Source organism: Dermacentor andersoni, chromosome 4, assembly GCF_023375885.2.
Source record: "Dermacentor andersoni chromosome 4, qqDerAnde1_hic_scaffold, whole genome shotgun sequence".
Taxonomy (NCBI): Eukaryota; Metazoa; Arthropoda; class Arachnida; order Ixodida; family Ixodidae; genus Dermacentor; species Dermacentor andersoni.
The window spans coordinates 83,087,327-83,113,156 of NC_092817.1; the positions used below are offsets into that span (position 1 = coordinate 83,087,327).

At 48.3% G+C, this 25,830-nt stretch overlaps 1 protein-coding gene across 1 annotated transcript; it reads left to right on the forward strand.

Annotated features, from left to right (window-relative positions):
- Positions 1–24,596, forward strand: LOC126536799 (uncharacterized). The gene is made up of 2 exons (XM_050183802.2): positions 1–86; positions 20,706–24,596. Exons 1-2 carry the CDS (start codon positions 78–80, stop codon positions 22,332–22,334), a joined length of 1,638 nt encoding a protein of 545 aa, XP_050039759.1. The 5' UTR covers positions 1–77; the 3' UTR covers positions 22,335–24,596.
- The last annotated feature ends 1,234 nt before the right edge of the window (positions 24,597–25,830 follow it).

A 25,830-nucleotide genomic window follows, 5' to 3' on the forward strand; every position in this document is an offset into this window, starting at 1 on the left:
GCGCGCCAGACCACCGGCACAAGTCCTCCTCCCTTCCAGTACACAGGACACGAGAGACACGACTCCTGCGGACCATCATGGCTCAGGTGAGTCAGACCTGGAGGACAGCGGGGCTGCACAATCCCAAAGGAAGACCGTACCACGAGGATTATACGCGGGAGACCGCGCTTGCAGTAGAGTGTCGCGTGCCTCCGTGCTCCTTCTGGTGGTGGACGAGCGACGAGGAAATGGCGCTCCGACTGCACGTAGTTACGGCCGTAAGGGTTGACCTTTGACCCTTGTCACCTTCGCCTCACCGACGGAGCTGGGAATGAACCGGGAGCTCGTGGCCAACGCTTGCAGGCGGCCGAACGATCGCTTCGACAAGCGTGATGGATTAAGCGCGTGCTTCGAAGTCGTGAAAGAAAATGAGGGCTTATCGGAGGACCGCCGCTGCCCGTGAAGCTGAGGTCGGTCACGAAGTGCAGGTTGGCTACCGAACGTGCTTCTCACGTGAGAAGATGGCCAGGAAGTCGTACGTCCAGCCAGGATTCCTTCTCTGAGCGGTCATGCAGAGAATATTGTTTAGAGGAGAATTCCCACCGCTTCTCGCGTTGATATTGATGAGGATTCCTGTACGGGCTGAGCTTCACGAAGGGAGAATGTGAGAATGAATCTCCAGCTAAGAATCAGTGGAGGTTTCGTCTCTTCTCTTATGGCATGTTAGCTATCGTTTGATGACCGGCATCTCTCTCGTAGAACCACTCATCTCTGAAGGACTGCTTCCTTAATACAGGCCCAGCAAGGCAAGTCGAATCGTTCTTAAAGTAAACTTGCGCTGGTCCGGAATATCGAAGAGGCAACGATTAGGGGCATATTACTAGGGTGAAAAACTTTACGAAACTGAACAAGATAGGAGGCAGTGTCTAAGCATTTGAAAAAAAAAACAGGATCGATGCAATGTGACAACATTAAAATATTACGGAATTGACGATGATTGAAAAAGACAACGAGTACCAATATCTTTTCTTGTTTTTGCTAAGTGTAAGTTCAAATTTTTTTATAAAGTCCCCTATTTCTGTTGTACTTACGAAGTAATTAAATCACTTAAGTTTGGGACGACAGAACTATAGCAGCGCTCGTAAAGAGGAATTGAGTATCTAGTATACATCCAGTTGAGGCGGAAAGATAGAGATACTTCCGACTGATTAAAAAATAAGGCGTCGTTATTAGTCAGGAGTATCCGCGCCATCACGAGCAACTCGCAGTGGACACTCGTGAATGTAACGATACACTGGTTTGCGTACATCGCCTCATCCACCTGACGCGATTGCCCCCTTGCAGGGACTTCGTTCAGAAAACTTCCTTAGATTGCGCTGGGAGCCGATTCAGCTGGGTATCTTATCGTCCTACCTCCCCGCGGTACAAAATCCAAAAAGAGACGGAAATTCACAAGGTGGAGGCATGAAGTGGTGAACAGTGGTCGAACAAAGGATGTCGTGGTGGTCAACGTTTCGACAGGGCCCGACGAAGACAAGTGCCGTTGTCGAAACGTTGACTAGAGCGAATAGTGTATCACTAGAAGAGGTGAACAGTGGTGGAACAAGAGTAAGAGATCTCTATTGTTAATAAAGATGTTTTACTCTTGTTCCACCACTGTTCACCTCTTCTCGTGGTACACTATACCTTAACTGTCCTTCTCCATCTTGAAACTGCTCTAGGGGAAGTACGCTAGCTTATTTTCTTCAGCACGTGCGCGCAGGATAAATACCTTGTTGTGCAAGCCAATGAGGAACAGCCTTCTGGTGTTTTCAGCAAGGAAGTGACGCAAGACATCTTTGTTTGGCACGCTCACCATTCGCATCGCTCCGATGAGCGAGACACGTACACGTGACTCTTCGAAGCTTGGATCGTGAATACCTGTGGCGGCATCCAATTACGGCGAAGTCAAATATCCCCGTAACGACTCGCCTGGCGTGGGCCCGCGGGTAGATGAGTTGAGTGCGGCTGTCTTGCGTGCGACTGGCTTTGGCTTTGGCCTGAGGGCTGACCCGCAATTTGACGTGACGAGGAAGCTGGCAGGGGTTTGTGTATATATATTATCCAGGTAGCCCTATACACACGAAGTGCTCCGAATGAAATGGCTTAGCTATAAATGGCCTTCGCACTCCGGTTCGTGATTCACCGGGTGCAATTCCACTGGCGGCCAACAGCTGGCTGGCGCATGACCTCCGGCGCTGCCCCCTTCTGTAGTGCATTCACACGGCGCGATCCGAGAGTGAGGCGGTGGTCGTGATGACGGGGACGGTCAGCACAATGTGATCGCGCTGTGTATACGACATCACATTATGCATTTGGAAGCCTGCGCGGTGGTCTGAATAAGACGAGGAGCCATCTCGTGACCGACAGTTGGCGTTCTGTTTCTTGCTTGTAGCTCGTCTGGCCGATATGTGACTGACTGTGATGATGTTGTGGCACTTGTACAGAACGACCAGTCCATTCGACCATCACTTCTCTTTCTTTCTTTTTTTTTTCTTTTTATTTGCGTTTACACGTTGAGACACTTTCTTTTTCAACGTCTATAGTATCATCATGTAGCCCAGGAAGTACCCTACAGTGAATTTCTATTGTTTATACAACGGATCGCATTATCCATAAGTGAGCGCTACTCATGAACGGAGGCTAGTCCTGCCGAACTCGCCTTATCCGTCTAGTTATATGACTATACTGCGACCAGCCAGCCCACAGGTGATCCGTGTCTATCGCATGACGGCTATACATATGCTTATCTAACACCTCCAATCACTCATCTAATCTTTTTGTCAGAGTTGCCTAACACGATGTTTCGCTCTCATTTCGTTGAAAGAAACATTGAAACCTCTCCTTCTTTTTTTCTTTCTCTCTTTCGTAGACGGGCAAAATAGACATCTTCTATTGTGCCCTGGTAGCTGGTGCAAACCTTTGCCCAGTTGTTTTTATCAATTTTTTGTGTCAGGGCAAATCTTCGCGCAAATCGGTTTGCTCTCTTTATTTGCCTTTTTATATTTTGCTCCAGCTTACCACGCGTAGAATTCCAGGCACTCCAATTTTAATTTTGCACCCTCGCCAGCTGACTCCAGTATCTATGTCTTGCGTGTGCCGTCATTTTAATCCCCGATTACTCCAAGGCGAAATTCTTTGCCCGAGTGTTGAACTTCGAAGTCGTCCTTCACTGGAATGAAATACCTTCATTAGTTCTCGACCCGAGTTGCGAAGCAGATTCCGCGAAAAGCAACGTAACCGCCTGCGTCATAATTCCTCACCGTTTGTCGGCTTCGTTGCTTATCAGTAACTTTCGGTGACCTATGTTCCAGCGCGCGCTGATTGGCTAAGCCAACAGAAGTAGATGTGACGAAGGGAACCCCCCCCCCCCCCCGTTACACTTTCCACTGCTATTATTTCGAATTTTGAATTTGAATTTATTTTGCAGCAAACACCAACAAAGGAAATTCTGCGGGTGACCATGAAAAACGCTGTTTAGGACAGCTTCACGTCGATATCTTATCGAATGCATTGACAGGATACGCGTCGCTTCGGCGAGGCATCTCACTACATATGACGTCATGCGAGAGGGAATACATCCCCGTTTACGGTTGATCGAGAGCCCAGGCGCAGAGTCCACTTCAGTCGGCTACCTCCTTTAAAAGTAGGTCGGGAGTATATATATAAAGAAGAACAGGATGAAGCATTTGATTACGGGCATTCAACTGCACATAATTAGATCAGAGTTCAAGAAGGTACCCGTGTTTAGTGCGGGCGACGTTGAGAGAGAGAGAGAGAGAGAGAAACAACTTTATTCTGTCCACTATAGACGTAAGCAAGCTCCACGTCACCTGGCTAGGCCCACTCGGGGACCATCAGGTGAAACCTGACGGCCCTCTCGCGAGCCCTCTGGACTGCCAGGATTTGAGAGGTGTGATCCTGGGCTTTAATTAACTTCATCATTTCCTCTTGAGTGAAAGGGGGACCGGCAGAGGCGCTGAGATGTAAATTTAGAAATCTACTCGGGAAGGTAATATTCGATATCGAACGAATGCACAGCGCTTAGACTAGGGAATGCGTACATAAAGCAACGCAGGCGCACGTACCCATACGGAACCGTACACTATAGAACCGACCGCGAAAATAGCGCCACCGGACAGCGACCGCGCATTTCGTTTCACTGGCGGTCGGCCGCAACGGCACCCCGCTGCGTAACGCGTTCAGCGTGTCGATAACGTATAAACCGGGGCGACGGCTCTGACAAGCGATAGCGGCATTCATTGCCAAGAGTAAGATGCAAAACTGGTAAGTTTGGCTGCCTTCTTTGAACGGTGAAACATTCTCCTTCCCTGTCGCCTATTCGTAGGTGCCAAATCCAAAGTCGGAATCTGGTTGCTGTTACCTTGATCGTGAACTTTCGCCTGGACCTTTACAGCTGTATCGCCAAAGGAGACACGCGGGGAGCGGTTAAACTCTGAAGCCCTTCGTCTATGTGCGTCAGCTTTGAGCTGACAGGCGCCCTGAATGACAAATTTAGTGAAGACGAAGTTGTTCCTAGGGAATGTTTAAACAGATGCCCGAGTTTTTAACGCGACATCGTTAAGGGTCCCGTGTCGAAGAAAATACGAAGTCTGCGCCGGCGTCGGCGGAGTTGTCCATGACCGAAAATTTCCGTATATATTTATGCATATGTACATGCCACGTCTTGCTATATCACATGCGGTATATGCGGGTTATATTGTTACGCCATTCTATCCCTAAAGTTGGTGACACCTTGTCTTATATTCTTGACAAAGTTATTCCTCGGAATTTTGAGAATGACAGCTCGCAAACAAATGTCATTAAACAAAACACCGACAGCGCATGCCATTTATGTTAAATCTTCTCAGACTTAAATATTAAAACAGCGAAACAATAACAGAAAACTGAAAATGATGTAATTTTTTGGCGCGGCTGTGTACTGCATCCGCGATCAGCCCGTGCTATATAGAGGCCACATTTCTACCTAAAAGCTCGCCTTCGTGCATAGCGTTCGCCGCTAGCGTTTCCGGATAAACATTACGGTTACATAAGCTGCAGTTTCTGGGAAGCTTGAGAAAAAGTCAGGAATCTCTGAATGCTGTCGCCTTCCACTCTTGAAGGCGAAGCTTAAGCGCCCTCCAAGTTCTTTTTTTTTTTTGCAACCGCCAAGCCTTACACGAAACACGCAGTTCGATTTCGCTAGGACCCGTCGAAGGGACAATAGCACCCAGCGAAGTGCTTTGGGTGAAATTATCAGGGCATTGTTAGATTTGCTGGATGTTACGCGACTCATATTGCGGCAGAAAAACACGAAGCTACGTAAAGGCCACTATATGTGGGAGCGAACCAGAAGTCGCGAATGGCAGGGGAATGCTAGCTGCAGGTGGATCTGCAGCCTTCAAAAGCGGCCAGCAACTGCTCCGTCATAGCACCATTTATGGAGTGCAGTGTCATCATAACGCTTATCATAACGCTTGCAGGTTAAACTAAAGGCGAAGGCAAATGTGATCCACGGGGCGAAACATGCTGCGCGCCATTCATTCCATCTCGCACTGCTAGCCTCCCCACAGAGCTTGTCATTCACCCTGCATCCTCTGTATCGCGAAAGAATTTGATCAGTAGCCAAACCGCCTTATTGCTAAATACATTTACTGCCTTCGCGAGAACAAAACGTCCCTTGCGCTTGCGTGCGGAGCCATTCTGCGCTCGAGTCCATCTACTGACACTTTACGTTCTGCACCAAATTCAAGATGCTCTAACGAATAATGCTCGGTGTCACCAAAAGCTTGACGACGCACGCGCGGCGATGACGTGCACTGCCACACTGTAGTTTGCACTGAGCCCGTGCAGACATGCAATAGAGGAGGGTGGCTTCGATTCTGTGCGTAGCCTCTGATAGTGACACCAGGGTGGTGCGGTGAAGACCACAACGAACGAAAGTGGCCTGAGGCATGCTCTAATCATGTGAAAGGGCAGAAGAGCGTGAGTCTTGGCCACGGCCTCTGACTAGAACATAGTAGGTGGACAGAAAGACGGAAAGGGAAAGGAGATTAGTACGAGGACGTATGCAGGCACGACTCCATACCGATTAGGACGGAACGCATTTTGGAGGATGCGAAATGAAAAGGTATGCCGGCGCGCTGTGCTTCGGCGAGCCATAAGGAAATCAGTAAGTCCGATATTACTCTCCGCTGTGGCGTTTTCCCTGGCGGACTATTCGCGGCTCCCCTTCGGGCACTATACGCGTAGATGCCCGGCGTATATCGCACCCGATCGTTTGCGCGGTTGGTCGCGGTAACTACCAATGACCTTGGAAGACCGGCTTCACAGTTCCTTGGGCAATAAGACGGTGAAGACACTGTTCCAGTTCCTCATGGTCAAAGCGCTTTTTCTGGGACTGTATTTGGATCAGCGGCGTGCTTTCCAATGCATGCGTGCCAACTAGGCTTTTTTGAATGTTTTTTTTCTTTCCATTTTTTATCGTTGTATGACCGTTTTCTTTTTCGCTTTTATGTTGGTTCGAAGTAATAGTCACTGCGAGTTTTCCCGTATCTTTATTCTACTAAGTTTGTTTTCATTTCGCGATTCAAGTAGCCCCAATTTCGAAGCAGGTGGGAGCATTTATTGCCGTTGTAAACATGTTTCCGAGGAGTCGGTTTACGTATTGATCAGCAAATATCGCCCTATGCAGATTGTCGCCACTGACATTTCCAAAACACTGGAACCAGCCCAAAAAACGAACACCTTGCCGTAACGTATTTAATTTAATTTGTCCGCACAAACACGCCAAACATACAAACATAAAGGCAAGGAAACAAACGAACGAACGACAGTAAAGCCGGCGGGATCAGCTTGATGTAAAAATACACACAATTCCTCTCGTAGTTATTATCACGATGTCATTAGCTTGCTGGATGGCACACGTGTAGTTTCACCTTCAAGCACCAGGAAAGAATATAATGACGACAGAAGTGTCCAACGACTATGCTTTATCCCAGCTGCCTCCCATCGCAGCCTCTCAGTTGCTTAACTTTTTTTTTTTCATACTTCAACACAATGACGAGTAGCCGGTAGGTGGCTACACAGACGCCAGCAGAATCATCCGCATTCCATTAAAAAGCATGCAGATTCAAGACACATGTTGGAATCTATGTGAAGCTAAGCTCCGGTGAAGCGATTAATTAAATGCTTCGCAGCTATCAACGATGCATACAATTTTGTGTGTTTTCACGCTGTGCGAGGTGTAATCTCGTGGGATGTTTATGTTTATCCACGACAAAGGTCACAACATCACTGTCGTGCAAATTTTTTATGTCTATGCACTGCATTGATCACGAGCCATGCCGAAATACAAACTCCAAATACCGCACATGCGCATTGTGAGACGTATACGCAGCGATGTCACGTGGACGAAGGCGACGTATGAGGTTCGTTGAGGGAAGAATGGTGATGGCAGATCTATGCGCAGAAAAGTGCGACACGTATCAGGGAACATTTAAGGATTCTGTACCTCTCGTGTCGCAGCAGGACAGGCGCATCCTGGAGGATTGGCCAAGAACAAGCACACCCCCAGTGGCACATGCCGAAAGGCTAAATCACAGATAATGAAGTAAATAAAATAATCCGTAAAATATAAATCGATCACCATTATATTAACAGATCGGCGCGTTTTATAGCTATCTGTGAGCCGACATTATGTGTTCCTGTTTTATGTAGGAAACGTACAGTGGTACATGACCATTATAGAGGATTGGCCAAGAACGGGCACACACCCAGGGGCACATACTTAGTGGCTAAAGCGGAGAAAATAGAGTAAATCAAAGAGGCTGTTAAAACATAATTCACCGTTCCACTAGAAGATCGGTGTGCTTAGAGATGCCTGTAGGCGGACATTACGTGTTCTGGTTTAACACAGGAAGGCTTTTTTGTTGTTGTTGTTGTTGTTACGCAGAACAAAGGTGCGCATACTTGGTCAGCATACAATATCCGCCTGTTCGAGGGTACTTTCATTCAGCGCGCAAATACCCATTGTGTGTATATATATATATATATATATATATATATATATATATATATATATATATATATATATATATATATATATATATATATATATATATATAGAGAGAGAGAGAGAGAGAGAGAGAGTTCAAGGAATAGAAACACGTAGGAAGAATAACAGGACATAACCGACGCTTCGGCCAGGGTCCGGCCTTCATTAAGAGTGAAGAAGGCCAGACTCCGGTCGAAACGGTCCTGCCTCACTCAATTCCAATTCATCGAAGCGTCGGCGGGGCTTAATGCCTTGCCAGTGTTGCTGTACTGCTGTCAGAATCATCTGCGGCTATTAAAGTGCTTAGCGACGTTCAGTTTTCTTACGTTCACATATAAATAGTTGAACTCATGAACTGTTTCCCTTGCCGCGCGAATATTCTTAAGTGTGCAGTCACAACGAAGCTTGGCTCGATGCCATTAAAGCCATCCGAAAAGACACCTGACTTCCAAACGTGTCCCCCCTCGACTATCGGAACTTAATATGCTACCATCGAAAAAAAAAAAAAAAAAAGATGACGTGGCAAACTAACGCATCTCTGAAACGGCTTCCTCGCCACGCATCCTGTCGATTATAACACGATCCTCGCTATAATAGCTTCTCTCTCTCTCTCTCTCTCTCTCTCTCTCTCTCTCTCTCTCTCTCTCTCTCTGTAGTTCAACATTAATAATTGCTGTTTTTCTGTAACTCAGGAGGCAGCTTTTTCCAACAGCAAGAGTGCCATTGCACCGATTCTAATTGTAAGCAAGCCTCGCCCCACTACACTCACGTGGAACGAGGTGGGCTTCGCTATCTCTTGCCCTAACTTAAGGACTGTATAATCCCAAGCTCATCCGTAGTCCTAACTCCTGCAGCAGACGCCCACTTAAGCAGGAAGAGCGGCGGAATATAATGCAGATCCACGCACGCTGCTTATTATTAACAGCGAAGGGAAGTCAGCTCAGCAGCAGGTCGGGCAGGGAAGGTGCATTGTATAGATGTGCGTAGAGGGGGGTTGCCTCAGCCCAGAACAATAAGGGCAACAACGAAGCAGCACCGTAGAAAAGGCGTATGCAGATGGGCCCGAGAAACTGAGAGGCTCCTGGCCTGAGCGAGGCCTCGCTCGATCTGCTTTGAAAGGCCTGCAGTCCGAAAACGCCGAGATGAAGAGCGGTCAGCCTTTCGGACAAAAGGTTGGCCCCGCTTATTTTCGGAGCGAACAGAGAGCCCCGTTGAGCGAACCGGCGGTGAATGCTGCCCTTATAGTCGGCCACCTCGAGGCTTCTTCAGAGTGTGTGGTGCGAGGCAGCGCGTTTGTTCGATGATCATCCACTTCACTTCGCCTGCTCAATCTGACGATTCTCGGTGATCTTGAGTGGCCCGAGACTACCCGATGGGGCATGCCGGAAGCGAACAGGTCGAAGCTGTGTGTACATTCAGCCACCTCCGTGGATATATGAGAAAGGATAAAAGTTGGCTTCTTCCTTTCTTTTTTTTTTTGCGTGCGCGTGTGTTCTCCTTTATAACGGGGACGCCGTTCTAGGCTACCTGTTATCTGGCACTGCTTTTGGTTTGTAAGGATGTGTATGTTAACATAGCCGCAAAACTTCAGAACACAAGGGAAAAACATAATTCCGAGTAAATTAAGAAAAAAGTCGACTGTGTGTGGCTTCAAGCGCGATTTTATGCAGCTTGTGTGGAGGAACGAATGGCAGCATCTTTTTTTCTTGTTTCTATTTTACATCGGAGGATTACTGATATATGTGTCAATTAATTTTCTAAACAGACGGCTGCTGCGTGTAAAAACACCAGAGGAGCTAGAGCCGTAGGTCGCCGTCCTACATCAAGAGTCTCAACCGCGAACTGAGCCAAAGTCCGTTTTTATTCGGAGAACGCACCCTGCGGGCGACAGTTGACGATTGCAGTCAATAGCACGGCTCCGCGCTGAATGAAGGCTCGAGTTTACCCAACTTCGTTTGCTGAAGTTCGTTTTGTAATTGAACGGGGAGCAGGTGCCGTCCGGTATGGTAGCCATTAAGGCGACGCCACTGGCCTCAGCCACGAATGAGGCCAGCCAACTCCTAATCGCACTTACGTATTGGAAGCGTTGCGAATCCGGGTCCAAGGTCCGCCTGCGGATGCATAGCGCTCACGTTGGCGTAGCGGTCGCCAATGTGAACAGCCGTGACGTCACTGGTCTCCCTTGTACATGCGTGGATAAACTTCCGAGGAAGCAGCAGCTCATAAACGGAGCGCGGCACTCAGTCTGTGTTGTGCGCACTACAAGCGCATATTTAGTACGTCACCCGGAATTCTCAGCCAACGCCGCGCCGGGTATTGGATACGGGCCACCAGCTTTAACAAGCGAGGCCTGCCGCGGGCACAGATGCCGGTGGCGACCTATGCAATGTCGTCGCGGCGACCAAACCGGAGCGTAAGACAAAGAACAGTGAAAGGAAAGAGCACGAGCGCAATAGGAACACTTGCTACGCGGACAGAGGCTAACGACGTATTTTTGTGAGCTAACGAGATACGCACGTTGCAAAGCGCGCGCTGCGGCGGAAGCGTTTGTGGCGGGATATTCCATAGCCACGACGGCAGACACTGAGGCGACGCCTGCTTCGAGAGACAATTCGTTTCATCTGATATACGAGTGCTGCTTAGAAGCAGACAGATAGCAGCGGCGAAGACGGCCGGCAGCTGTTACCTGACCGCCGCTGTATAGTGTTACTGACCGCCGGTCAGTTGTTCGGACAGGCAATCTTTCTCCAGATCAACAAAGCGGAACGAGAGAAGACAGAGCGTGCGGAAGGAAAGGACGGCGGCGAAGAGGGAGACGGGCCGAAGAGCAGCCGAGTAACCAGTTCCACAGTATACTCGACGAAAGAGAGAGAGAGAGAGAAAGAAAAACCGAAACAGAGCGACAGTTTAATGTTCGCGGCCGGCTTCGGCTAAGGAAAGAAGAACGAGTGTGCGGGAAGCCCGGTGAAAACGAGTGAGCCGGGCAGCTGTGTGCTCGCAGAGCTGCGTGGTGGAGAAATGTGCACAGTCAGGTGCGTAGGCCGAAGGAGAAAGAAGTGCAATAGTTGTTGCTGTTTCTTCTTCACTGCGCGCTGTTCTCAAACAATACCTGACAGGCAGCGAATGGAAACTTGTATCCAGGTGCTGATCTTGTTTACGCGAAACTGACCAGTGCCAGTGGCAACTAACTTTTTCTTACATTTCCTTCTTCGAACGGGTGGGCGTGATGTCCCTCTTGGGACAATTACTGGCCTACTTATCTTTTTTTTTTCATTTGTTGAGTGCTTCTATGTTTTTTTTTTTTTTTGTGCGGCATGCTATGCTTTATGTACATCGGCACACGAACGCAAGCATTTTCAGAGCGCGTTCAAAAATGCGCATGGCATTTTAAAGCTGTTATCTTAGTTGAAAGCAGGGCTTGTTTTGACCAAAATGAGTACTGAGCGCTTTCAGACGGACTAAAAGAAAGCAGAGAAGGAGGGGTCTGACATTCACCGAAGACAGCTATGACGGAAGCGGTTCTCTTTGTACGCGGAAGGTAAAGGCGTAGTCCAATTTCTCGGGCTGGCCAAATGGCTGAAACATCTCAGAAGCCGCGAAAAGCGGTTCCCTAAGTGGCGCCGAGCACTGTAGAATTCGTCTTTTTATTTAGTTCTAACGTTGTTTAGTCTATATTGCTTAGTTGATCAAGAAAAAAAAAAGGAATCCTACACAAGAAAAAGCATTTACGCCAAGTAAATGCGGATTAAGTTTTATAGATAGAAATGCACGAACTTTGCCGCCGAAGCAAGCCGTATTGTTGTGGTCAGGCTTTGACTGAGGTGGACAAGACCACGGGGTGCTAATACATCACTCTTCTATCGTTTTGAGGGCGGTTGAGTTTTTGTAAACCCACTAAAAGAAATAGATTCAGTCACCCATAATGGTGAAGGCTACGCCCTTTAACGTAACAATAATAATAAATAATAAAAATATTGTAAAATAAGAAGTATAACGCTGTTATATGTTCGGGAAATTCAGAGCGAAGTTTGACAGTAGAGAAAATAAAATATAGGAGCTTGACAAGAGAGTGAAGGAAGTCCACGTATATAGTCCGTTCTTTTCTGTAAGGACTCCTCACGAAATATTCAATGATAGAAATGCTAGTTACAAAACATCTTTTTAAAGTACAAAATCACGTATATACAACATGAGAACGTTGATGGAAACGAAGACGGAATACAGCCCGGCAGGCTCTGTTGATTTTTCGTCGTCTTTGTAGCGGTCGACGTTCTCTTCCTCCTTCACCACACCGTAACAATATCATTCATCTAAATATATTTATTAATGGCGCCACCAGTATACTTTACTACTGCCTATTGGTCACGAACTGTCACACTCATCCCGGGCCCACCATCTCCACGCCCTTCACCTGCGCTAGTCGAGGGCACGTAGCCAGACCTAACTATATATTTCCAACTGCGACACATTTAGTGTCACAGGAATTCCAGTTAGAACAATCTTGTTGACACCATCGTCCTTGCCGTTCATTCCGGCTGTCAACGCGAGCCTTTATCTATGTACGCTTTAAGGTGCACTGTGCTAGCGAAACTAGGTCGAATGACCTACGCCAGAGGCGGATATCATGGCTAGTGCTGCGAATACTACATCCTTCTCTCAGCTACTGAAGGAATATATTTGGGCAAAATCTGCACAGGAAACAATAAAGGCAGCATGTTTATAACGTTTGTACATAAAGCTAGCAGTAGAGAAGCATCTAGCATCGATAAACAGGCCAACTGCTCTTAAACATGTATTTAATAATAATAATAATAATAATAAATAATAAATCTTTTATTGCACATAACGTATACAGGGCAATGAAACGGGCCTGTCAAAGCCTCTAGTGGCTTGAGGGACTTGGCCCGGCAAAGTCGGCAGACGGACGTGCAGTAAAACATAAAATACAGTCAGCCACAGGTTTTCAAGTTTCAACAGCACTTTAATAACGTTCTCGACAAACATGTGTATCGATCGCTAATCCTTACGTTGTTGCTGCGCTATTTGAATGTGTTGGCTGCAACACTGCGAAGCTATTTACTTTGAAAGAGGCTTGCGCTTCGCAACTCACGGCTGCTGCTGTGACCGCAAGTCCCGCGTATTTTGCGTTTGGTTTTGTCTCGTTTGTATTTTTGCAAGGGTGTTCGAGTGGGGATGCTTTCGAATGGAATCGAATACGAATATTCCAGAAAAGGAAAAAAAACGGCCTTCGCTTATCGACTCTAATACCTAAAATTTCCTCATTTCTAAACCAATTGTGAAATATTTAAACTGGCATGGAGGCCGTTTGGCATTGTTATTTTTATTTTCATTGTTCAGCACATGCAAGTATAATGTCGTTCACAACTCGACGTACGGTCTATCGATGAGCAGGACAAACAGCTGCTTTTAGTTTAAATTAGAGGAGACATTGCATTATACAGTAATGGAACGAGGAGACAGCACCAAACCAAATGCACCCAGTGCATGATGTGCTAGCAGAAGGAGGCCATAGTGCAATACAGCAGCATCGCACCTTGCTTTAAATGGATACAAACATGGTGAAATGAGAGATAATAATTTGCGTGAATCGAGACGAAGAATTATTTGGCTGCCTAAAAACGAAATATTCCTATTGAATTGGCGCTCGCTCCAAAACCAGTGAGACTTTCGTGCCGCAGAATCATTCGAAGCAGTCAGCACTTGCATCTCTCTCTCTCTCTCTCTCTCTCTCTTGAAGCTCCAAATGAAGTGTTGTTACTCCTTCCATTCGAACAGAAACAAATATTTGACAACTTAGAACAGTGGCCTGTCGAATCGAACACGAAGCAAGTAGCCAATACTATTCGATTCATATTTAAAACGTTGACTATTCACACAACCCCTCCCCGATAATATGTTTACGTTGACCGGCGACGCGGTGGTTGTTTACAACGGACCCCTTGAGGTAGGTATGCGAGCGATTACGAGCTCGCTTCTGTGTTGTGTGTACTCTTCGCATAATCTTCAGAGCACACGTTTATCTCTACGCAGACAAGCACTATACACCATTCCTCCTGAGAGTATCCGTGAGAGGCAATGAGGGAGATGTTACCGTCAAGATCAGCACCATTTAGCAAACTGCGAGGCAAGTGATGCGCGAGCATTCGCCCCAGTTATGCAGTCACCATTAAGCGTACGTTCCATCGTGCAGTGCGGGCCATTAGCTACGGTCAAAAACGGCCTGCCAATTACATCTCCAAGCATGCGTAATCCCTATAGTAATCATCCGTAAAGACACCACAAACATGGCATGATCGCTACGCTCATCCTCTATTGCTCTACTGCGCTAAGCGTCTTCATCGGGGCAGCATAACGATGAGCAGCAAAGCTCAAATCACAGCGGACGACAGGACTGACTCGCTCCCCGTCATTTTCGCGTCATCGCCGAGTGCGCTTGATGGGTGCGTCGCGAATCCTCGCTTGTTGGCAGCACCATCTTCTGCAGTGCGAACACAGTAAGCACACGTCGTGGCTGTCGTAATTCTTATTTATAAGCAGCTCATACATTTGTACGAGGACTCCACTGACGCTGGAGTTCTCACGACCGCTACAGTATGGCGTGCGTGTGTGCGTGCGATCGCAGCCGCTTCTGTCACAGTCATCACGCTCTCCTTTGTATAAGCCAGGAAAATGACTGATGGCCTATGCGCTGCAGGAAAGGCGAGCGTCGAAATACACCAGGTTGCTCGTGAAAGCTTCTATGGGGCCGAGCCCGCAAGGGAAAGAGAAAGAGAGGAAAAGCAACGGTCTATGGAGGTGCAGAGAGCGATACAACATCCGGGAAAGTATAAAGAAGATGTGATAACCATGAGGAACACAACGCGAAGAGCTGAAAAGCCCAAGTGAGGAAGGAAACGGGGTGGTGGATAAGAGAGGGGCATAATCACCAAAGCCACACGCAAGGATAGCGCGAATGCGAGCTCAGCACGCGAAGCACCACGAGGCGGCGGGCGGTGCTGCCTCGGCAATTAGAATAATCAAGCGAGTATGATAACGTGCGAACGAGGAGTAAATTCAATGCGGCGGGCGCTGCGAATGGAGTTGTTCGTATCAAGGAGCTGCCGGCGACCGAAATAACGAGTAGAGAGCGAAGGAAGGGGGGCAGAGGACAAAACGTTCTGGTGCTTCGCGGAGGTGATAACATAAAAAGAAAAGAGGAACACCGGCGGCGGCAGCTCGCTCTATTCAGCGCTTCGGAAGCAAAGAGCGGGGCACCACCGCGAGGCCGGGGGAAAACCGGACCGCTTCTCCACATAACGCCGCGCGCGCACCACCGCCGACGACGAAACACGACAAGTGACGGTTCTCTGGCGCTCGCCGCCGCTGCTACGCTTCTCGAGGCGCCGAGGGAGGCTCTTGGTGGTCCACGCCGCCGCCGCTCCAGTCAGGGTCGCCTCCAAAGGTCGCCGGCGCGTCGCCTCAACTACGGCGGTCCGCGCCCGCGCGTACGCGCGCGCGTACGCACGAACATGGACGGCGCGGCTATTTCGAGAAAGAACGGTGGGGGTGGGAAGAGGGAGTCCAGGCCATTGTCTGTGGCGGCGGAGTCTTCGCACCCGACGTCTCGACAAGAAGCGTGTGCGTGTTCCACGAGCGTGTATGCGCGCGCGTACGCGGCGCGCACTCGCTGGTGCGTACAGGCGGGAACGAGAGAAAGGCGTCGCTGCGCGCTGCACACGGTGCCGTGGCGATCGGCGGGCTCGCTTTCGCCGAGCTCCGTCTTTATTTCCCTTTTCTTTTTTTTCTTCCTCGTCGGCGCGCGGCTAGACGAAAGACGGCGATGAAGAGTTTGCTCGCGGAGACCGCTTCCTTCGCGATGGAGACGGGGAAGTTGAGTCCGCGTATGTAAACGCTGCGGCGACAGTCCTCTTCCCGTCACCGTCGTTTCACGGTGGCCGCTTCTTTTTTCGGGTGAAAGCGAACGCCTTCTTTCACGCGGGCCCCAGTGACCGCGGCGTGCTTTATTAACGATGCGCGCGACGCGCGCGCGCTTGAGCGAGATGGTGGTCTATTTGCGGGTCCATTGGAGAGGCGGACGGGACCAACGAAAGCAAGAGGAACAGCGTGCGGTCGCTTCGGGGGTAGGAAGTACTGCCTCTCTCCGGCCATCAGGGGGAGAAATGGTGCAAGACGCGATAGCGAAACAGCTTGCAATGCACTGCGCTTTGGCAAAGTATATTAGCGACCGCAGTCATGAGAATGTTGCACTGCTAACAAGTAGACATTTAGATAACAAATCACGCTTGGTAAGATGCGCTTCGCTGTACCGTTGCGTATGCAGGGAGAACTGGCAGAAAAAATGACTCGCACTATGTACGACCATATGAAGCCAACGGACAACGAAGCCAAGGAAAGCATTGGGGTAATTAACTGTAGTTTCACTGACGTGGAAAAGTAATAAGGGAAATGAAAGTGGTCGAAATGAGAGCTTGCCGCCGTTGGTAGCAGAATCCAAATCTCCCGCATTTAGCGGGTGCGAAGGGGCGGCTATGCTCCCGTCCCGTACCCTTTCTTGGGCATTCGTGTATCTGTTCAACCTGGCCATGGGTGCGTGGCACTGGATGTGCCACATCTGCCGCCACTCAAAGCCATGGCGGCGGATGCGTCCCATCTTTTGACTTCCTTGTAAGTAGACCTCGTAGAATTGTGCCTAACAAAAAATCTAACTCAATCTTCCCTACTAATCAATCTTCCCTATTCTCGGTCCCTGTGCGACGTATTCGGAGGAACTTGGCCAGTGCAAAGCACTACATCGGTTAGGTATTACACCCTGTTTGAGCCATACTGAGAGTTTACAGCGTCTGACTTGTCATCTCAGACGTACTGCGAAGGCAGCCCTTGCGACAAATCTGCCCGCATTCAAGAGGCTGGCGTCACGATGTGGTGCTTTCGACGTCGACAACTGATGACGATGCAACCACTTCCTATGGTCTGTCAGCTGTGAGAGATAACGAAAACATAAAATATAGGCGGATGCACACTTGCCCTACCTGCTTTTAGGCGTAATGAATTGTGTCTTGTGAACTTTCAAAGTTCGCAGAGTGAGAAATGTGCAGTACTAGTGAAGGCACTACAGCTTCCTTTCCCATCCCCCAGGCACGTGCTTTCCCGCGAACGCGAACGTCGTCGCGAGCAGTGAAACCTGACGCGTGTCAATCCGTGACAACCGCTGCATAGCACACAGTTAATTTCTAAGAGTTGCACGACATTTGCATCACATGTGGTGCCTCGAAGTTACCAGCTATAGAGAGAAACATTTCGCGGGCTAAAAAAAAAAGCGTCTTTGCCTTTTAATAAAGTGTACAGGAGATGAAGAAACGTTGCAAGCGAGCTTTAACTGCATGGGTGTGAACGCGTTTGTACGTTGGGTATTTGTTTTCACTGTGTGTCATGTTTATACCCTCATCATATATCCTGTGTAGCATGTGGGGCGTTTGACGCACACAACGTCGTTGAAATCAGCATCTCCCTTTAGCCACAAGTTTTCTTGGCCACAGGCTGAGTAAATATATTTAATCGGAAGTTTAGATGTCCTAGATCGTGGAGTATGCGAGTTCGTAGAATATGGAGTCAAATGCGGGAAATGCAGTGCTATTATAGCGAAAAGATATGCTTGCACTAGCTTTCTTCTTATAGAGTGTTTGGTAAATACGGTGTATGCCGCATATGGTTGTAATGCCTACTTGGTGTTTATTGAAACAATATAAAAGGTTCTCAGGAAGATCGACACATTGACGTGATCGACAGTGGGTGAGCAAGCAGAGCCTCAAGCTGTAAGCAAGGTTTCGACAAGGCGATTTGCTTTCGTCAAGAATATTTCGACACTTGGACTTGTTTTTCTCAGGAATGTTTCGAGAAGAAAACTGGTTTACGTCAGGAATGCTCCGACCAGCGAACTTGCTTTCGTCAGGAACAGCGGGTCTAGCCTGAAGCTACCCTTCTTATCCCTCAGTGGCTTATTCGGCATGCTATCTTCCCGACATATTTTGTTTCATTATTTAGTAAAGGGGCGTAGGTTGTGTTATACCTTCATAACTATACGCGTCAGGATAGTCGACTCCTATAGCAGCCCATTTCCCCCTTTGTTTGCGGTTAGTAAACACAACGGGCCCGTGGCGAGCGGGAACGGAAGTACGAAGGAACGTCCGCCGCCCAAGCAGGAACGAGGCGCGCGGGGACGCGTGAAGGAAGAGACGGAGGAAGCGCGCGTCTTTATTTAGAATGAAAAAGCGCGCGCTGCGATCACCCGCCACCCGGTCACCGGAGCGGCTGGCCCAGGAAGAGAGATACGTTCGGTGCGCAGAGCGGGACCCCGATGCAGCCTCGAGGTGCCGTCGGCAACGGCTTCTCGCGCAGTTTTAAAAAAGGCAGCGCGCGCGAACGGCGTTCCGATCGAAAATAACCCGAGATACTTACGAGTCAAAGACCAACTCGCACTTTCCTTCTGAGGCAAACCACGCCGCGAATCTTGACGGCAGCAACATTCTTTGAATGTTTATGATGGCAACACGCGACCTTGCGTTTTCTTTTTCTTCCTCGTTCCCTCATAGCCTATAAAGCAATTGCCGATGCGTTTAATAATCTTTACGTCAGCGGAGCGCATTTACTGTGGCTGTTTTAGTGGCTAAAACATTTTTCTATAGAGGTCGAAATATCCACGTTCGTTTCCCACATAAAGATGTCTATGCTCAAAGCGAGCAGCGCTCGCTCGTGATCTTCGGAAAACTTCCGGTTCGAGCTGGGCTTGGCTGCGTCCTTCGTTTGTGCGGCTGCGTCCTGAGGTTATCCGCCATCACGCTCCCTGCGCTAAGTTTGCCTTAAACTCATAACTACGCCAATAGATTGCAGGACCACGGATGAAACTCATTTTGCAATTGTACGAAAATGTGATCGCTAAATAAAGAGCGAAGGAATCGTGGCAGAAACGACCGAAGGTGATCGTCAAAGGCAGCGATAGCTTTCTCGTGTAACCTGCTGCATATCGCCATTTCATCCGTGAATCACAAAACGTTATGGCCACGTCAGCAAACACAAGTGGCAATGTCGCTGCAAACCACAATGCCGAATGATACTACGACGGAGTATACCTTGCAATAATAAGAGCACCTCAATTGGAACTTCGTAACAATCCCCACCATATCCGTGGTATATCCTGGTGCATTTGCGATGGCTATAGCCATCGAGCGGTCATGCCTGACACCGAAGTCTCTATTGCGGATGGCGCGCTATCGCCTTAATGCGTTTAAGGCTACATACCCCTCGTGTCACCTTGGCACTTCCACGCTGGAGGATTCACCAAGAATATGTGCACATACCAACATCGCATATGCAGTGCCGGCGTTGTCGGTTCAGGCACATACAAGGAGGCACGCGTACATACCCACTGACCCAAGTTGTCTACAAGGCCAGACAGCAGCCAGCCCATACCTAGTGGCTCAAGGTAGTACACAATTTGAGTCACTAGGTATGTGGCGCTGATTATTTCCCAAGATCGTCCAACCATTCAATGTGGCATAAGTATAGCTAAAGAACGCTATCACTTTAAAAAAATGCAGACGCAGGCCGTTCTGTGGACTACGGGAGACCGCCACGCCAATCTTGCCCTAATTTATTATGGCTGACATTATTGATTTGGTACTTAAGTTTTGTTTCCTGTAAACAACTCACATAAATTTCAATGTAAGGTGCACGTCTATAGCAACATTGATAAATTATTTTCAAGTAAGCCGTGCAGATGAACTTCCTTAAGCGTGCCCAAAAAACCCTTTCTGCATATTATACGCACGTAATGGCACATCACACCTACTACTCATAAGTTTACTTATGAGCGACAACGAAGCTCGCGAAATGTAATAGCTAGAAGATGCCGCCGGTGGTCTAGCTGATAATACTTGTTGGTACACGATAGTTTATGAGCAGTGCGAATAATAGATTAGGTTGAATGCTGCAAAGCTATGCCTGAACTAATTTTTATCTATACTGTGTCTAATAAGTTCTGCACAAAGGTGGCCTGTTTCATATTCCCGACCCACATTCTTGTGGTAAAGTACCTGTAGCTCTTTCAGCAATGCCACTTTCATTCCGCATATGCTACTGAACGGGAAACGTTCAGTACTGTATGCTTCCAATCGTGAATTCCACTCGCGAAGTAGTAGTTTACATTATAAAGACATATCATCGTAACCACACAGCTCAGGATGGCCTGATCTCGTCAAGTCGTTCAATGTCTTTGAGTATTTGATCGCTGAAAATTTAACGTGGGATATGAAAACACAGTAGAAAAGGCAAAAATGTTATATTACCCCACTTAATGTTTCCTAATGACAACGAAAAATTGTATCCCCCTGTTCTTCACCGTGCTTCGGTCAATTCGTTGCAATCAGCGCTTTGTATGAAATTGAGTTTCGAGAACGCGACGTTTTTCTCCGAGGATTCGGTGCGGAGACCAAGCACCATTTCTTTATTTAGGTATGGAACCTGAGAATTAAAGAACCTTCTAACAAAATGATCCACATAGTCAATTCGGAATAAGTGGCAATGTTCTTATGCAAGTTCCTTGCATCTCTTGCAGTTCACAACGGCTCTCTTAATCCTTCTTGGAACCCTGGTCCAGCGCAGCCACCAAGGGTTCCTGAGTGGAGGCATCGATCGAGGCAACAACAATGGCAATCAGATTGCAGGCCCGGGTGCGCCTCCCCACAGCTTGATGGAAGCTCTCCAGGAAAGCGGCGGATTCCGAGTGTCCGGCCCTTACCAGGTTTCGGCGACACCGTTCCAGATGCCTTCGGGCTCTTTTCCGGGACCTACGCCTTTCCAGGGTGGCCAGGGAGGATTTAACGGAAACAGAAACCAGGAAGGAAACAATGGAAAGTTCGGAGACTCAGGAGGTGGTTTCCACGGAAATGGAAACTACCCCAGGAACGCTGACAGCTTCCAGGGCCCTCGGAGTTTTCAGGGGCTAGGGAACTTCCAGAGCCCCGGAAACTTCCAGGGCTCCGGAAACTTCCAGGGCTCCGGAAATTTTCAAAGCCCCGGAAACTTTCAAGGGCCAACTGGCTTCCAAGGACACTCTAACTTCCATGGACAGTCCAGCTTCCAGGGACACTCCAACTTCCCGGGACAGTCCAACTTCCCGGGACAGTCCAACTTCCAGGGACACTCTAACTTTCCGGGACAGTCCAACTTCCAGGGGCAATCTAGGCAGTCTAGCTTTCAGGGACAGTCTAACTTCCAGGGACAAGGCAACTTCCAACCACAAGGTGGAGTTGGCGGTCCCCAGGGCAGCTTTACCGGTGCTCAGCGAGGCTTTCAGGGCGGACTCGGTGGAGCCTTGGGACTCCGCAGCCAGTTAGGTCCTTCTCCTCCTCCGCGCACTCCCGAGGCCCCACATGTGTCAATTCAGCCGGCGAGTGTGAAAGTGGTGTACGTGCCTGTGGTCTCTACAAGCATCAAGGCTTCTAGCCTCAGCAAACTGACTGGTGAAAATGCTCACGGGAAGGACGGCACCAGCTCCTACTTCACAGGCAGCGGCGGGCAGTCGGGACTGTCTCAGCAAGAGGTCACCAAGCCATCGTCGTATGCCACCGGTACTGGGTCCTACGGAGCCAAATCAGTGGGAACGGGCAAGCCCCATGGTCACACGAATGGCGGCCACGCCACGATACCAATTATAATCATTCAAAAGGAGCACCACCATGGCGCGAAGAGCGTGCAGCCAGGTTCCTTCCAGACACAGACATCGCAGGGCTCTCAGAGCCAGCAGGGCTCCCAGAGCCAGCAGGGCTTGACGTCGAACGGAGACTTTCCCAAGCCGAGTTATGGCCTAAGCAACAGGGCGCCTACAGAGACACAACAACATCAGCCACGAATTCACCAGGAACACCACCAGCGCCAGCAAACTCACCACCGCCAAGAGCAGCAAAACCACCACCAGCAACAGCAGCAGCAGCAGCAGCAAGTGACTCCGCAACAACATCAGCAACAGGTGGCCCAGCGCCCAACCGACCACAGCCACGACTCGACAACTCGCAACACTCATGGAGGGGCGGGAGCAGTGATCCCAGTCATCATAATCCAGAAGACACTACAGACTGCCGGTCGACAGCAGCACTCGCATCATCAGAATCACTCCGGAGGTTACAACGTGCCCGCAGCGCCCCCGCCGGTGCGCGGGCCCACGGCCTGGAGTCCGTGGAGGTAGGCGGAGCCTTTCGAGCAGCAGCGTCGGTTTACACACTCTTCATTCACCCTTCTCCTCCACCACAATGCGAACCATTAAAGACATGAACGCGCCCCACCCTTTCCTTCTTTTCTTATATTTTTTAAGGACGCCAAAGAGATAGAGTGAAAGAGTGGGCTGCTAGGTTGTCTGTGACAGAACCTTATCGACAATTATTTTATGGAAGAATGGTTCCCATAACACCAGAGAAAAACAAACATTTCGAATTTCTCTCCCGAAACCACGCTGTTACTGCGTGACTGCGATGTCTTTCGCATATATGTGTCCTTACTGTGCAGGAACTATTGAGTTGAGCTTTTGTTCAGTTTTTTTTTTCTTTTCATCATTGGGAAGCTGTTATATATATATATATATACGAACAAATCCTACTGAAGTCTGTCACGGCGTGGGACGCTTCAGCGAGAATATTGAGGTGGTGTCGTCACGCGTATTTTGATTTCGCTTCCTCTCTGGCGTGCCAAACCGATGCTCCAAAAAAGGTTAACCAATTTGCAACTGTAGAAATCACTCAACCAAGTTAGCATAATTTCTCTGCAACGTTCCTTTAAATGCGTATGCAAACAATATCCCCTTCAGTCGCGGTGTACGTATTTGCCTACACGGAGGCTGAATAACCTACGAGGCAGTGTCACGCGACAAAACTGAAAACGGAAGTCGGCCCAGCATGTCATCATGTTGCGGTAGGTTTTAGCATCTTCCACCACGGCACTCAGCGCATGCTCTTTTCAAAAAGAGAACGAGTGCGACAGCAACGTGCAGCTGCCTCACGTTGCTAAGGAGGATAATAAATATATACGTTGTAATAAGCGAACGAAGTTACACAAGCATATCGGAACAAGTGCGCACAGATTAAAACCTACCGTGTACCAAGAACACTCGCCCGAATCTGCCAAGCGCAGAGTCACGTGTTGGCCAACTTTTAGAGCATGGAGGGAAAGAAAGAACTCCTTGTTTTGGAGGCATGGGAAAGAACAGAAGTTATGGAGACAGCTTCGTGGAGAGTTGACTAGTGGAGGCTGACCGCGTACTCTTAGTTCTTCCGTCTTCCGTGATCATTTCAAGCGACTTGTTCTTGGAGTTCCGCGCATTGCCGGCAAGCGAAAAAAAAACACACAGACATTGAGCTCCGTGTAAACTGGACCCTTTATTTACCTAACATGGATTCATTTCAGTTCAGTGAACAAAGGGCTCCTACATGCGACAACTTCTCTGTGGCACTACGCATGTTTTACGGGAAATTCTTCGTGTCGTCCTCTATCAACGCTGGCCTAAAGAGATAATTTTTTTTAACCTTTCGCAGAATGTCTGCAGCCAATCGTTGATTTGCGAGTGTGTTTTGTGCCAATAATTTAGCTATATTTACAAGATAAAAAAAAAGATGAAAAAAGACGCGACGCGACTTACTTTACACTAATCGAAATTTAATTACTCTTTACACAAAAAAGGACTCTCATCGATAGTACATCATGATTCGTGACTGAAGGGGATACGTATAACGAACAAATCAGCACCTGCCACAAGGCGCGCAGATATACGTGCTGTCAAAGTGAAGCAACGGATCAGGAAATGTTTAGGGATAGCTAAAATGCATTCGAGCCAATCTGCTGATGTTTCTACACTTAAAATTCTAAAAAAATCTTGTTATGCATTTTTTTCCTAACACTTTCTTTTTACTTAAGGGGAGACCTGGCTCCCCATACAAGAGTACTAAATAATCACAGCTGTGCTCTCCAAATAATTTAATCGTGAAGACGAGAACCATTCTTTAAGTTAGCTTCATAAATGAGCCATATTGTTTTTGTATGGGCCACATTTTAATAAACACGTTTTTAAGGCTTCATAAATACTGCACGTTCTTAACATCAAGCACATTATTAAGAAATTTTAAGTGGAGGAACTGTGTTTTTTACACGTGCATGTATAATACTCGAGCAAGCTGAAACGCGGATGTCGCTTGTAACGTGACATCTGCCATCCGGCGGATCACTTCGGCATTATATGTATCTTTTTGTACATCTACATCTCAGGTACACAATACCACAGCTTTGAATATAAATATATGTGGATGTGTTGAGATCATGGACTTTGCTGAAGAATTACGTGCGCCAAGTTTTCCCCACCGTCTTTCGCAGGGAATGAACGCTGCATAAATAAAGCATTCTGAGATTTTTGCAACGTTTCTTGCAGTGCTAATCTTGCGCAAATAAAGCTTGTTACTCTGGACGTGGCCTGTTTGCCGTTTTGAGTGGTACCTCGTTTAGAGTGTTAAATCTCCAATTACGTCTATCCTGCTGAGACAGGATAGAGGTAATTCAAGATTTTGGGGGGAAGCCTTTGTCCCCTGGGGCATTGCATATTAAAATACGATCCCCGCGATGATGGAGATGATGACGATAATCATCGTCATGATGAAGAAAATAATGATTATGATAGCAATGACTCATCATCGTCGTTGCACGTATTCGCGGTGATTTATTTATTCGTGTCCTTGTACAAAAGCGGTTACATGAAAAAAGTGCAACTACACCTTTTTCTTTTTTTGGCGCCGATAACTAAACAATTGGGCATTAAAAGTTAACATTTACGACAGGGATCTGTCTGGCTGTGTGAGAAATACTACAGAAGCAAGGAATGCTGCAGCGGAGGCTAAGAAGTTCCCGCCGTTTCGGGACTGGCGCTGTCCCTTCTTCAGGGGGTGACTGAAGCGGTCGAAGAAACAACGCTCTTTAAACTTCTGTCTTCCTTGGGTTGTGTTTCCTCCTCTCCGTAACATCACGAGCGCCATGTGCGTACACAGGTGGAGGCGTCACCAACGCTGTTTCTTCGGCCTCTTCAGTCACCCCCTGAAGTAGGGACCAAGCCGGTCCCGAAACGTCAGGAACTTGTTAACCATGGCTGGAGCAGTTTTCGCTTCTAAATTATTGAGCGTGCAGACAGAGAAAAAGGTATCAATTCGATTATCAGCTGCTAAACAGTACGCGGACGCTACTGATGCGGAGCCATTGTTGAGGAATAACTTGCTCTCTTTAACAATGTCTAGCATTTTTCGACCACTGGAAGCGGATGCTTGTTGCTAGGAAGATTGTTTGAAGTATGAAACGTCAAGTCAGTAGCCCCCCCCCCCCCCCCTTCCCATTTGTAGTTACATTACTATTATCCTCAGCAGCATGAATCCACTGTTCGGACTGCTCATTTGCGCCCGTCATTACGTGGCTACGAGAATCGTCCAGAAGCGCTGACTGTTACGCTAACCCGCCGTGGTTGCGTATAGCGGCTATGGTGGTGGGTTGCTAAGCGCGAGATCGCGGGATCGAATCCCCGCCTCGGTAGCCTAATTTCCATGGGGGCGAAATGCGAAAACACTTGTGTACTTAGATTTAGGTGCACGCTAGCGAACCCCAGGTGGTCCAAATTTCCGGAGTCTCCCACTGCGGCGTGCCTCATGATCAGATCGTGG